Here is a 15,038-nt window from a genome sequence, read left to right as displayed (position 1 = left end):
ATTACGACATTCTCCTAAAGCCATGTAGTCTCTTTAGTGGCTAGAGGGAGTAATCTCTTGAACGATGTAAAAATCTGCCGCTACAATCATGGTTGATCTGATTTTTGGCCTCAGTTCCCAACTTCCTGACTGATGCCCATGATTACAATCTGTCCTAATACTCAAAGTTCTATCCATTTCAACCTGTCCTGGGCCAAACACATAGATGTAATTATGAATATGCGCAGTGCTTCTACCTTTTAAGACGTTTAAAGATATTCCACATGCCACCAAATACTCTTAACAAATTTCTACAAATGCATTATAGAAAGTATCCTGAATTGATTGTTTCATGCCCTGAAATGGCAATTCCAACACACCATTGCACAAGAATAGACAAAGAATAAACACAAAAAGCTTGAGTCACTCAGCAGGTCAGTCAGCATCTCTGGAGAAAAGTAATTGACGACGTTTCGAGTCGAGACCCTTCTTCAGACTAGATATTCAATAAGATAATGACTTCTTCATCTTGACCCGAAATGTTACCTATTCCTTTTCACCAGATATGCTGTCTGACCCACTGACTTACTCCAGCTTTTTGTGTCTTTCTTCGGTTTAAACCAGCATCTGCAGTTCCTTTCCACATATCTAGTCTACAGAGAATGGTGGACTCAGCCTGGCCCATCACAGGCACAGCTCTCTCCACCATCGAAGCATATGCATGAGGCACTGCCACACGCAGGTGGCATCCATTCTAATGGATCCCACCACCCCGGCCATGCCCTCTTCTCACTGCATCCTTTGGGCAGAAGGTACAGAAGCCTTAAGTCTCTCATCACCAAGCCAAGAACAGCAATTTTCCTAATAGACATGTCCTCGAACCAAACTGCAAATCTTGACAACGGAACACGAAACATCTCTTCCACTGCCGCAGACTTGTTTTTCTTTCCAATTGTGTTTCGCGCTAATGTTTTGCTTTTTTGTAATCTGTGGAACCCATATTGCGGTAGATGTAAATACCTTTTGTATGTTTCAAGTGTCATGTATTTTGTGTTTTTATTACTGTTGGCAGATCAATTTCCCTCCTGGGATAAATAAAGTTCTATCGTATCACATCATCTGGGTATTAAAATTATAGTGCATCATAATTTGTGACAATTTAAGGAATCATAGATCAAAATATGAATGACATGCTTTCAACACATGTTTTTTGCCTTAATTGAATCATGGGTTGGAATGTGAAATTTTCTCCCATAAAACAAAAAAACCAAATTAAGCGATTAAAAAAAAAAACAGGTACAGAGGATGGGACAGGCATTGATGGTAAAATAACAGCTATAAATAAATAAAAGTATTGCACGTTGAGCCAGTTGTCAACTGATGTTACTAATTGCATGCCTCGATGTCACCTTCCCCTCAGCTGACAATCGACTATATTTGTTGTTTATGAGTATGTGTATACACACACTGAACTTTGTTTCTTCTCCCGTTATGTACTAGTTTCCGTATTCTGTTGTGCTGCAGCAAGTAAGAATTTCTTTGTCCTAGCTGGGACATATGACAATAAAACACTCTTGACATTTCTCTTTGATGTCTCCCTCTCCCCTGACTCAGTCTGACGAAGGGTCTCGACCCGAAACGTCACCCATTGCTTCTCTCCAGACATGTTGGCCGGTCCCGCTGAGTTACTGCAGCTTATATTGTGTCTATCTTCGGCGTAAAGCAGCAGTTGTTCAGCACATGGTTTAAGGGCTGAGGTTCACCGAACGCCATCTTTGCCCTTCCCTCGCCCCTCTCCGGTGATACGCCGGCGACAGTACGTCACGTCCGGCGGCGCCCAGCGGACGGCCATTTTGTGAGTCTGCGCCGCCCGCCCGCCCGCCCGCCGTCAGGCCGGATGTGCCGGCGTTGTTGAGTGGCGGCTGCAGGCCCCGCGATGTCCGGCGGCGGCGGCGGCGCCGAGTGAGCGAGTGAGGCCGCGGGAGTCAATGCCGAGCACGGAGACCCGCGGCGGGAGCCGGGGTCACAGCCCCAGCACCAGGAGACGCCAGAGTGAGAGCGGCCTGGCGCAGGCCCGGGATAAAGGCCGCTGCGCAACGGCTAACGCCGCTCGTCCTTCCTCCAGTTCGCGGCGGAGGAAACGCCGCAGAAAGCGCTCGGACGAGCGCAAGGCCCTGCAACCGGCGGTAACGGTGTCCGCCTCCGGCCCGCTCCCCCTTCCCCTGCCGCTGACGCTGCCGCTGCCACTGCCGCTGCGGGGCTTGGTTGAGTACGAGGACGTGAGCTCGCAGGCGGAGAGCCTAGGCCGCAGTCCGGCCGGCCGCAGGGCGGATCGCTGGCGGGAGAAGGACAAGCGGAAACGGGAGAGGGCGAAGGAGAGCTCCCGGGCCCGGGCTGACGCCAAGGGCAAGAGCCGGGCCCGCAGCAAGCCGGCGGCGGCGGCGACGACTGCGGCAGCGGGGGCAGAGCAACCCGGCGCAGAGGCCCGCGGTAGCCGCGCCTCTCACCGCACCGACAAAGAGACGCCCGCCGCTTATCGGGAGCCTCCGCGGGCCTACCGGGAGTTGGACTGGGAGGCGCCGCGGGCCTACCGCACCTCGGCCTCGCCTGGGCCTCGCAGCCCGGCGTACCGTGAGCCGAGCCCGTACGGGACAGCCGTGCCTTGTTACCCGCAGGTTTACGGAGCTGGCGGCGGCCACAGCCCCGCCAGGTCCGCCGCCTTCGAGCTTTTCGGCCGCAACCCGCCGCCACCGCCGCCGCTCTTTGCCTTCAAGCCGCTGTACAGTTCACGGGAGCAGGGCCTACATTCTGTCTACACCGGCCGTTCTCCCAGCCCCTACTCGGCCCCACGCCGCCGCTCGCCCAGCTTCTCCCGGCATCTCAGTCCCTATGAGTTTGGTGGCCTGTCCCCCAACCCCTACTCCAGCAGCAGCCGTCGCCGCTCGTCCAGCCGGAGCCCCGAACTCAGGTCAGTCTGATTGTCGGTGAAGATGACTGGTTTACAAGCCTGGGGGTGCTGCAAAGTTGTTAGTGCATACTGTCTGTGTAAGTCTATAATATCTTTAAATAGTCAGAAATATAGTTTACACAGGAAACGTAGATGGGGATATAACTGTTTCCACAAAACTAAATATACCAGTGTCAAGCATCTGTAGCCGATAATATATTGATTTTTAATTGCAGGTATTGGGAGCATGAAATCTAATGTAACCAGATCATACACTTTGTGTAAATTCATGTTCATCATGTTAAGTGTTCTGTGATGTTTATAAATTGCTGTTTTTAAACCTTGAAAAAGATGGTTTCAAGTTTTGTTATCTTTAGAGGATGGGTGTTCAACTTGGATGGACTGTATAAAACCACCTGGCATATAAAAATATCATTATTCTTGTTATTTTCTGAAGTGAATTAATAATTAATGTGGAAAATAATGACTAAAATGTAAAGTAGCTATTTTTGGTATTTATAATCTTGCAATATCATTTAGAGGGTTCAGAGGCTCTCTAATTCTTGCATATTGTATTTTGTAGTAACAGGTCATTTTATTGACATTGGTTATTTAAGATAGGAGCGTGCTATTACAATACAGTTGGTACAAAGTATATATTGGCACAAAATTGGAGTGCATTGTTGCATGGATGTTCTTAGCTTTATGGGGAAATTTTCCATGGTGTTAAATTAATTGATAATTGCAAATTATCCTGGCTGTGGATAAGCGGTAGAATAGTCAAATGGTAGTTCATAAGCGTGAAGGAGCTGTACACTATAGAAAAATAAATGAAATGGGCTTCTGCTGGGCCATGGCATGGGTCTGATGGATTGGAAGGTTGCTGCCTATAGTTATAATTAAAAGAATACCCTTTTTTAACGCTTTTTGATACTTCAAGCAAAAGTGAACTTTTTTTGTAGTATTAGTGGTTAAATCATCAGGGATAATATGAAGTTCTGGTTATTAATTTGTAGGAATCTCAACCTATCAATGCAAGACATTTTGGTATTCAGATTTGAGAGCTGTAAGTTAATGCTGAGGAAAGAGTCTGACCCCCAAAATTTTAGGACTGAAATATAGGATAGTATGGTAGTTAGATTACTGGAGTAATATCCAAGGGGCAGAAAAAGATAGCGCTGAAACATCTCAGCAGGTCAGGCAGCATCTCTGGAGTACATAGTGGCATTTTGGGAGTCTTTAGGCAGAGATGCTGCCTGACCTGCTGAGTTACTCCAGCACTTTGTCTTTTTTTGTAAACAACATCTGTAGCCCCATGTTTCGACGTCTTGCAGCTCCACTGTAAAATCTCCTCAAGCTATGCCTACTTTAACAAAATTCCTCCAGCATTTTGTTTTGCTCCAGACGTCAGCACCTGCAGCCTCTTGTATAACCACTATTTTAAATAATCCCTGTCTATTAACCACTCCAGAAAAGAGAAATTTATTTGGGTATGCTGGCTTACTGGTTAAAATATTGGGTCCATAGCAGAGACATGAATTTAAATCTCGCCATGGCAGCTGGCAACTTTAAATTCAAATATTTTGGAATTAAAGTGAAATTTGGCTGCTAGTTGCTGTAAAAAACTTTGAGACAAGAAACTGCAGATTCTGGCATGTTGAGGAAAACAAAGTACTGGATAAACTCAGCTGATCCAACAGCATCTATGGAGTGAATGGACAGATGATGTTTTGGATCGGGAACTTTTTTCGGATTGATCAGTCACAGATGTAGCCTGACTCACCAGTTGTTTTTTTGCTGAAATTAGTTTTAATACTGCGGATCACTTCATCACTTTGGGGCAGATGGAGATAGATTATAAATGCTGGGATTGCCAACTACATCCACCTCTCATAAGTGAACAAATAATATAGTCTATACCCTTCTTCATTAAATCTAATCTAATCCAAAGAAAAGAATCCTAACCATTATCCTTGTTGCAAAAATTCTGTGGTGCCTTCCATTTAACCGATATTTGGTTTTGTAATTTGGAGGATGGAACAGGAATACTCAGGCTTTTTGCTTTCACAAGTTACTTTACTCAAGCAAGCCATCAAGTGTTACTAGACCAAGTGCAGACCCGTTGGGTCTGTTCCCCCAACGTGAGGTTGAAGGGGGGGGGGGGCGGCATGCGGCGTCACACACATTAACCACCCTCACACACACTAACTACCCCCTTGTTAATATATTAATATTATTAATTTTCTCCTTTTACTCCATAATCGCCCTATCTGCTGACGCATAGCCCCCAACTTGCAGGCTCGTCTAGAGAGGGATGGGGGAGGAGGGAGTGGTGGGTGGAGAGGGCAGGAGGGGGGTCGCAAGGTTTTTATCAAGGAACTTGCGAGAGGCACGACTGGCAGTACGTTGGGTTTGCAGCTGGGAGGCGTGGCGCGAGCGTACTTGTGCTGGGCAGGGAGCTGGAGGCAGGTGGGCATTGTGACGTCAGCAGCTGGTGAGTGCCGTATAGATTTTAAAATTTGAGTTTTGTGATCAATTTTATTCAAAATCTGGGGAAATAATTGACCAAGGAGTGGATTTCTGAACTCATAAGTAAAATCCCTACCGAAATGGTAAAAATCTCCGCGTTTTTGCGTCCGGTTTTCGAGGAGATACGTTTTACATGCAAAATATGTAAAACACACACATCCACGCACACATCCACGCACACATCCACGCACACATCCACGCACACATCCACGCACACATCCACGCACACATCCACGCACACCTCCACGCACACCTCCACGCACACCTCCACGCACACCTCCACGCACACGCACACCTCCACGCACACCTCCACGCACACCTCCACACACCTCCACACACACCTCCACACACACACACACACACACACACACACACACACACACAGTTTTAAAAGTATATAGATATAAGGGTAATATTTTAAAATTATAATAATTCACTTCTTTTGAAGATTTTTAGCTACTTTGCTAAATTGATTTGGTTCGATAACAACATTTTCCCAAGTTTTATTTCCTGCATCAAGAAGCTACTTTATAAGAAATGTTTAAAACCATGCAGACTTTGTATTCCTATTAAGTGATTTGTATTTTTTTCCAATTAATTTGTCCTTGATTGATTTAATTATTTGCACTTTCAGGAGACCAAAGTCACGAAGCAGGAGTCCGTATTATTCCAGACGCTCAAGATCTCGCAGCAAGCATCGTGTATCAAGGTCTCGCAGTCGGCAGTCAAGCATTTCACCAAACAGTTTAACTTATAAGACTAGTCTTGCTGCTGAGCTAAGTAAGCATAAAAAAGCGAGAGCTGTTGAGGCTGCTAAGAATAATACTAAAATCTCTAATGCACTTAATGTGACTACTGCCAAGGCAAGTGGCAATGTCAGTTCAACAGTCGGCTGCGCATCGCAGACAAAGGATACAAAGGAAGCGAGTAAATGCAAGTCAGAGAGAGCACCTGCCTCCCCATTGAACACTGGAATCCAAACAGTAGTTACAAAAATGAGAAACTGAAAACCAAGATGATTACCCAAGAGGTGAAAATAGATCATGAATCAACCATGGACAAAAAGGAAGTAATACAGATAAACCTAGGAACAAAAATTCCCAAGATTCCAACAATTAAATTGGAATCAACCACACCAAAAGAAAAACCCAAGCAAGCTGTGCCAAGTGAAATGACAAAAGAGAAAGAAAAGAATTCACAGTTGCTAACATCAACGTTGCCACCACTACCTCTGCCCCTTGTGCTAACAAAGGAGGAGCAAGAAGATGCGAGCAGGTAAAAGTTACTTTAGCTAGGAATTGGGGCAAAACACAGCATTGGAGGAACTCAGCTGGTCAGGCAGCAGTCTAAAGTTGGGTTGACTTGAAATGTTGCCTGTCCATTCCTCCCACAGATGCTGCCTGATGGGTTGAATTCCTCTAGCACTTTGTATTTTCATCAAGATTCCAGCATTTCAGTTTCTTATGATTCCAGAATATAGAAGTGTTGATTAGTTTTTGAAGCCTGAAGTTTAGGATAATTTTTATACATTTCTACTTGGAATGGATTTGAAGCGTAAGCAATGAAAAGCATTGAAGAACAGGTAACCCCCTTGTTCATGTGAGTGTGTTGCTGGGAAATGGTCTTATTGTGATTTTTTTTTTTTCCCCTTCCTTGACACCAAAAATATGTTGTATTGATTTCTTTACTTTTTCCACAAATACTGAGAGGAAATTTCATTCTATTTCTCTAAATCTTTTGGATAGTGACTTGTGGATTCTGACTGGGAAAACGACCCAAATAGTCATAATGTGACTTGCAAATAAATAATCAGCTTTTAGTGACATTGAGTGAGGGATAAACATGGACCAGGCAAGCAAGAAAATTCCTCTTCTCAATTTGACGTGCTATATATCTATCAGTAGTATGGGGCTCCAATTTGATAGATTGGAAAGAAAAAAAGCAACTTGAATAAAAGCTTGGATAGTGTATTTGTGTTACTGGACTAATCTAGTTTGGTTTATACTTTGATTTAGTTTCTCAGGGCAACTAGTTGTAGGGGCTAAGTCCAGAGGTGGAGGACAAATGGCAAACTTCTGTAGAGATGAAAACTATGCATCACATGTGAGTATGTGGGCAGAGAGCACCGGGAAATGGATTGTTTGAAATTGGAAAATTGAACATTCATACCACCTAATTTTCTCCCTTTCTCCCTTTGTTCATCCTTCCAATACCCTCAACTTCCTGACTAGGTTCTATTTTCCCATCACCGTCCCTATCTATCACCCGACAGCCTGTTTTACATGCCCCCTCTCTCCCCTGTCCCTTCTCCCTTATTTGCTTCCATCTATCTCATTCCCCCTAACACCAATGAGCCTCTATCCAGCCCCCACTATTTCACAGTATTGACATTCTTTCACCCTCCTTTGCAGTTCCAAAACAGGGTGTCAACCTGAAAGATAGACTGACCTTTTGCCTCCCCAGATGCTGCTTGATGTGTTTTGTTTTTATTCTAGATTCCAATGTCTGCAGTTTTTGTCTCCATTAATTCTTTGCTATTTGCTGCAAGTTTCCAAATGATTAAACCGTACTGGATTCAAATATGATTTTGTCTGACATCTGCGTACTGATTTAATTTGCTATTTTCAGCTGCCAAATGTCAATATAGCAGTAAGAGAGAGATTCTGCATAGTCTTCTACCTTTTTGTTGCATTCAATGCATTTTAGAGCCATAGCCATAGCCTGTACCTGCTGTACAGACAATGCACAGGTTATGGCCATTTGGGTAAAGGAAACTTGCCCTTGCAAAATTGACAAATCACGACCCAAAATTTTTAGAAATGTTGCAATGATAGACCATTTCCTAGGTACTCAACCTCGCCCTGTAAAGTGGGGTTGATTGTAAGAAAGTTTGAAGGTTGTAGCAATAAACACATTTGGAGTGTGGAGCTGAGTTCAAACAAATGTGATTCATAGTGTTGTACAGTTAATGCTGTTGCATCAGAGTTGATGGGGCTTTTATTAGATCTAGGGCTAATGTAATGACTGGAGTTTATACTTTCTCCCTGTAATCACATGATTTTTGCTGGCTGCTCTGTTTTCAAAGATGTGCTGGTAGGTTAAATGAACGTTATAAATTATCAGTTAACATTGGTAAGTGGGGAAAAATAAGTTGGTGGGCTAGTGGAAAATGGGACTGATCCGATTGCTTCATTGGGGGCTTGTATGAACCCTAATGCAGAGCTGCCAAGTAGTACAGATTTTCCGTATTTTGTACGGAAATGCGATCAGAATACGGATGTACGATTTTGCTTTGTAAAATACGGATTTAAAAAAATCAACCCAACTTCCTGTTTCATCTTGCTGCTTAAAATATGCAAGGATTTAAAAAGTCATACTGTAACTATAAAAATTATAGCAGATTAAATCTATTAGTATTTGAAATTTCAAGATCTGCATGATTATTGTTGTAAACTTCGATCTGCCTGTCCCGCTCCAGGTTTAAACAGCGCTGTCAGTTTAAAGCGTGGTGATTTAAACGAACAGTGCTATGGGTTCTAAAAACAACACTCCCTGTTGGAGCACTTTACACATAGCGCTATGGCCACAGTGCTGTGGGTCACAGACTGTTAGGGGAGGGAGAGAGGGAGTGGGAGGGAGGGAGGGAGAAAATAAGGAAGGAGAGAGGGTGGAAGGGAGGGGGAGGGAAAGAGGGAGAGGGAGGAAGAGAGACGGAGGGAGGGAAAGAGGAAGGATGGAGAGAGAACGAAGGAGGGAGAGGGAGGCTTCCAAGGCTTCCACATCATCATCTGGTGCTAAAAGCAGGAAGCAGCCCTTCAAACAGCAGTATACAAAGAGATGGCAATGAATGCACTGTCAATTAAGGTGCCTAGAAGACGTATCAATTGGTGACAAAGTTATGCATTTTTGTACTCTTACATGGGTATGACCGCATATAAAAAAAACAACACTTTTTTCAGCGAAATGGCACAGTGTAAAATTACTGATTTCCTCAGTAAAATAGTGGTTTTTCAGGAAGAAGAATACTGAAATGCTCTGACAAAACTTGGCAGCTCTGCTAATGGGCTAAATTACATATTTCTGTTCTGTGGTAAGTATAAGAAAAATGACGAGGCAATGATTATATTTAATAAGGCAAGAGATCTGCCCCTCTACCTGCATAGTGTTTCCCATTGATTTAGTGACTTTGTTAGGTTGGTGCTGTAATTTATAAAGCATATATTGCATTCCTATGGTAGACATAAAATGCTGAAGAAGGGTCTCGACCCGAAAAGTCACCCATTCCTTCTCTCCAGAGATGCTGCCTGTAATGCTGAGTTACTCCAACATTTTGTGTCTACCTTTGATTTAAGCATCTGCAGTTCTTTCCTACACATTTAATTCATATAATGGCTTTCGTGAACTTCTACCATTTAGGATATTAAGTGCAGTCAGTTATTGTGCAGAAAATGTGGCACTCTGAAATCAGCACATGCAACCATCTTGGTTTAATAATATCACTTGCCTATGAATAATGAAATGTTCCAAAGAACATTATATTGACCCAGTAACACCAAATTTTATAAAACGTAAACATAATTTTGTTGAAGTACACCTTCAGTTATATTTTTTATCTAATTCTCAAATCGTTGTTGAAGGCTTTATTTATCCTTGCTGCATATTGATATTTGTTTTGAGTTCAATTTTGTTAGTAGTAATGAATTGGGTTTGGCTTTGGAGGATTGCAAGTTGCTTTGAAAATACGCTATATTTTGCAATAAAACGAAAATAATTTTGCTGAGAGATTCTAATCCTCATGGTTTGAAATCTTATGCTTTAGATTCAGATTCAATTTTATGCTTTAAAAACCTAAAACAAGTGATTTTATTCCCATAGCATATAATTTTTGCGTTTTTTTAATTTACTGAACTTGTTTATTTTGTTTTGTATTGAGTAATGTGTTTACAAATCTGTTCTGCTGCAAGTAAGAATGTCATTCTTCTGTTTTGGTCCATATGACAATAAAACACGCTTGACTCTCGGACTAAATTTAAAGAAAGGGAGAATTATTTATCAATTCATTGATGGCCCAACTGCAAAAAAGCACACCAAGTCCTGGAGTAACTCAGCGGGTCTGATAGGATCTCTGGAGAACATGGATAAAGAGACATTTCTGGTTGTTAAGGATCACCTGCATCTCAACTACATCCCCTTAATTCTCCTATTTCTCCTCCTTCCCCAGACACGAGAAGGATAGTTTCCATGTTCCTCACTTTTCACTCCACCGACACCTGACACTTCTGTCACCTCCAACGTTATCCCACCGCCAGTCATATCGTCCCATCCCTACTATTTCCACCTTCCTCGCCTCCATCCAGGAAACCTCAACAGTCTTTCTAGATGAGACCGATGTATAGGTGCACCTCCTCTTCCATTCCTATACTGGCCTTTCTGTTCTGGGCCGTCTCCAAAGTCAGAGTGAGGCAACACGCGAAGTGGGAAATAACCATATTCTATTTGGGTAGCTTACAACCATCCGCATGGACCCTTGTCCAGCCATCAAACACTCACCTGTATACGCCTATTACCTGCCAGGCTTTGTCCTGCTCTTAAGATAGACACAAAAAACGGGTGTCACTCAACGGGTCAGGCAGCATATCTAGAGAAAAGGAATAGATGACATTTCGGGCCAAAACCTTTCTTCGGGCTGAATAAGTCAGTAATTTGTCCTTCCACTCCATTCATTGCTCTCTTCCCTCCTGTACAATCAGTATTAAGAAGGGTCCCAACTGAAAATGTCATCTATCCATGTTATCCAGAGATGCTGACCCACTCCAGTACTTTGTATCTTTTTTTTTTGATAAACCAGCACCTGCAGTTCCTTGTTTATATGAAGTCCTAACTGCCTTGCTCTATAAAAGGTTTCTTCCAGGATGATGTCTCTCATTTTTTAAATACATTTAAGTCATTTATGGAACAGTGGCTGTTTTATTTTGATACAGGATTCTATTTTAATAATGGTGCTTCGAATTCTTAGGTCGTGCAGAGACTATGTTGTTGGGCCTATGGAACAAAATTTCATTCATTTTGTGTACTTGACTGCCCTCACATTTTTGGATAGAATTTTGATAGCTCTGTGCAAGACAACCACCTGAGTTAGTTAATGCACTTTTTTTTTATAGGGTCAGATGTTTGGAAGTAATTTTGATACTGATTTATAATGTATCTCATATTAGCAGAAGATACATTTTTAGAGCATACATTTGCATTCTTTTCATCAGGATGTTTGGCTAAGGATTTGGACTGGAGGGCAACAGAAATGTTTGAGTGTTTTATTTTCTCAAATCATTGATCCAAAGTCCAATTTTTCTTTAGATATTTTAATGTAATTGAATTGGGCATGTAGTGTACCAGTCTAAATCTTCTCTCACAATTGGCTTTTTCATTTAGGCAATGTAAAACTGGGATTTTTAATTTCAACCCGGTGAGATGTGATTAATTCATTTCTCATTGGGCCATTAAGTTCCCCCTTGGAGTCTTTGGAATAAGTGTAACTTTTGGCATGCCACACAGCATACAGTGCATGAGGCTGCAACATTGATCCTTGATATCTACCAGGTTGTTTATGAGAGTGATCTGTACTGGGGATAGCAATTTCAGTAGAATTATGACATGAATTATGTGAATATGTACATGTGTAAACATGACAATTTGGCACTGTGTGTCTGTGTTCCTTGTTAACTGTTGTCATCCTGGCTAAACCATAATGGAATAGATACCAAGAAACACTTTACGTTTGTAAATCTTATCCTAGAATGTCAAGACTTTGGACCTGTTCCTTCAGAAGGTATCGGGGTTTGTGCCAAAGCTAGACAAGGGAGAAGTGGATGTTATGGCAAGATTCATATCCATTTTCCTGTAGTATGAGAGTAAATATTTATTGAGACAAATTTTCATCCCATGATATTTCTGATCATAGATTGCCTGATGCTGACATCAGAAAATTTTGAACACAAGCATATTTCACTTAAATGAGTTCTGAATTCGGGTGATTTCCTAACAGCTTTGTTTGCTTTCCTTCTAGAAATTAGTTACCCTTGGGTCAAAAATAACATAATCCTTCAGTGACAAAGGCACATTTAAATTGATCTCATTTTCAGACAGTTAAGTAAAATGTAAGGTAAAATGCTCTGGATGGAAACCTAATCTGTTTCCTGGTATCTATTCCATTATGATGAATTATATTGTCTGACCGACCAACAAGGAAGTAGAAATTCAAGACTAAAACTATTAAGAATACAGTTGAAAGTTTTAACATTTGTGGAGAAACACCACAGGAGAAAATAGAACAAACTGCTGCCAAATCCCCGAACCTGACTTGTGTGGGGCAAGATGTAAAGGATGGTTTAATCAATGATAAAATAGGAAATGTTATTTAAACAGATCCAGCTGTGCTTGTACATAAATCAAAGCGTTAGCTTGCAAAGTATTGAGAGTAATTGGGAAAGTTGGCCTTTAAGAGTTTTAACATTAATCCCCACACTCACACTCTTTCACCTGTCGCTCCTCTGCTGACCTTGAACGTATGTTAGGTTTCATATTAATTGTGACCAAATCCATTATTTTATGCGGGGAAGAATTAGAGTCAAGAGTGTTTTATTGTCATATGTCCCAGATAGGACACTGAAATTCTTACTTGCTGCAGCACAACAGAATATTGAAACATAGTACATAACGGGAGAAAAAGAGAAAAAAGTTCAGTGTGTATATACACACACACATACTCAATAAATAAATAAATATAGTGCAATAATAGTAATAGTCTGTTGCAGTTCAGAGCTTATTTGTTGTTGTGTTTAATAGCCTGATGGCTGTAGGGAAGAAGCTGTTCCTGAACCTGGAAGTTACCGTTTTCAGGCTCTTCTACCTTCTTCCCGATGGTTGTGATGAAACGAGTTTGTGGCCAGTATGGTGTGGGTCTTTGATGACGTTGGCTACCTTTTTGAGGCAGCGACTTAGTGGCACGTGTCCAAGTTGTGATGTCTAATTTAGCAGATAATCTTGGGCAGGGTGGGGGGAAGGAGTGATAAGTAGGTGTCGCAGGTTGGAGATGGTTGCTGTATTGCATTTTACAGATAGTATGCAGTATAGCCGCAGTGCTTCTATGTAGGGAAGGATAAATGTTTAAAATGTTCTATTAATATGCTGTTGATAATTCACTGTCATTACATGTCAGGACTTTACGTGTTAGAAGGTGACCCATTCACAGAATAGTACACTCTGGTTCTTTTAGACACTTTTTTTTAATAGATGATCCAGTTGTTTGACTCTGAAAGGATGGTAGCAGATTGGAGATAAGTGGGGTGAACTTCTCATGTGGTTTAAATGTTACTTTGTGGACTTTTGACAAGGCCCTGCCGTAAGTGGTTTCATGGAACAGAAGGAGTGCCACCAATTCTGACTGTATTTAAGGAAGATCATCATGAAGCCCAGAGGGTGTTAGTTGGACCAAATGAGTTCCTGCTGTATTGTCCCAGAACTGTGATGATTGAGCTCGATTTCCCTTTTAAGATGATTCTGGCAATCAGAGATTTTCTCTTCATTTGATTAGACCTAGAGCTGAGCATTTACATTGGAGTTGAAAATAAGTAGGGTTTAGGTTAGCGAGTGGTGCTTGATTGCAATGTCGGATGCCAGGAAGCAGTTGCTTGGCATAGAACAATGGCCAAATGGGGATCTTTCAAGTTGGATGTGAGAGTTCAGGGTTAACTTGTTCCTATGAGGATGCATGGGAAGATGGGGGACTCTTGATGGCAAAGGAAGTTGAAAGTTTGATGCAGCAACAAATGGAAGCATATAAGATTTTTATTTTTTTGAATTTATTTTATGAGAAGCGATTGTACAAGGATAAGGCGATCGACATAACAGTTATACAATTATTGTACAGCTTCATTTTTAACGTTAGAACCTAAATCAAAAAAAAGAAAAAAGAAGAGAAAGGAAAATAAGAAAAAGGCCCCTAAGCTACCAAAGAAGTGCAAGAGAAAAGAAAAGAAATAAGATAAAAAAGATGGAGATATACCTTCTTCCTTGCATCTGACATACCTAAAGTGATCAGTTTTATATCTGGTTCCAATTAATTTTTAGTATTTTGGAGAAGATATCAAATATTCTCCTCCAGAAGGTTTGTAGCCTTATACAGGAGGCGAAGGAATGGGCTGTAGCTTCTTGGAGGAGACATTTTTGTCACAAATAGGAGTGACATTTGGGAAGATCTTGTTTAATTTGGTCTTTGAATAGTAGTCTATGCAGTATTTTAAATAGTATCAGGGAGTGCCAAACATTGAGAGAACAGTTGTGTATGTATAGAAGGCTTTCCTCCCAGCTATCTTTTGAAATTAATAAACCCAATTTGTCTTCCCATGCTCGCCTATGCCTCTCAGAAGATGGGATATATGCAGTTAAAAGAGTATTGTAAATATAGGATATTAACCTACTTGTATCAACATGTCTATTCATGCAGTCATCTAGTATATCTGCAACCATAGAGTGACAGTCTTGTGTATATATTTTCACATACTCGGATTTGAAGATAACTGAAAAA

General features: G+C 41.7%; 1 protein-coding gene across 1 annotated transcript in view; it reads left to right on the top strand.

The window, feature by feature from the left end:
- The first annotated feature begins 1,833 nt into the window (after nucleotides 1-1,833).
- Nucleotides 1,834-15,038, top strand: part of cdk13 (cyclin-dependent kinase 13) — a 53,416-nt gene continuing 40,211 nt past the window's right edge. Inside the window, 3 exon segments of the mRNA XM_055633827.1 lie at nucleotides 1,834-2,947; nucleotides 6,090-6,444; nucleotides 6,447-6,730. Coding sequence (XP_055489802.1) covers nucleotides 1,968-2,947; nucleotides 6,090-6,444; nucleotides 6,447-6,730 — 1,619 coding nt within the window. The 5' untranslated portion in view covers nucleotides 1,834-1,967.

This window comes from Leucoraja erinacea, chromosome 4 (assembly GCF_028641065.1).
Source record: "Leucoraja erinacea ecotype New England chromosome 4, Leri_hhj_1, whole genome shotgun sequence".
In the NCBI taxonomy this organism is placed as follows: domain Eukaryota; kingdom Metazoa; phylum Chordata; class Chondrichthyes; order Rajiformes; family Rajidae; genus Leucoraja; species Leucoraja erinaceus.
This window is presented reverse-complemented; position numbering and strand designations above follow the sequence as displayed.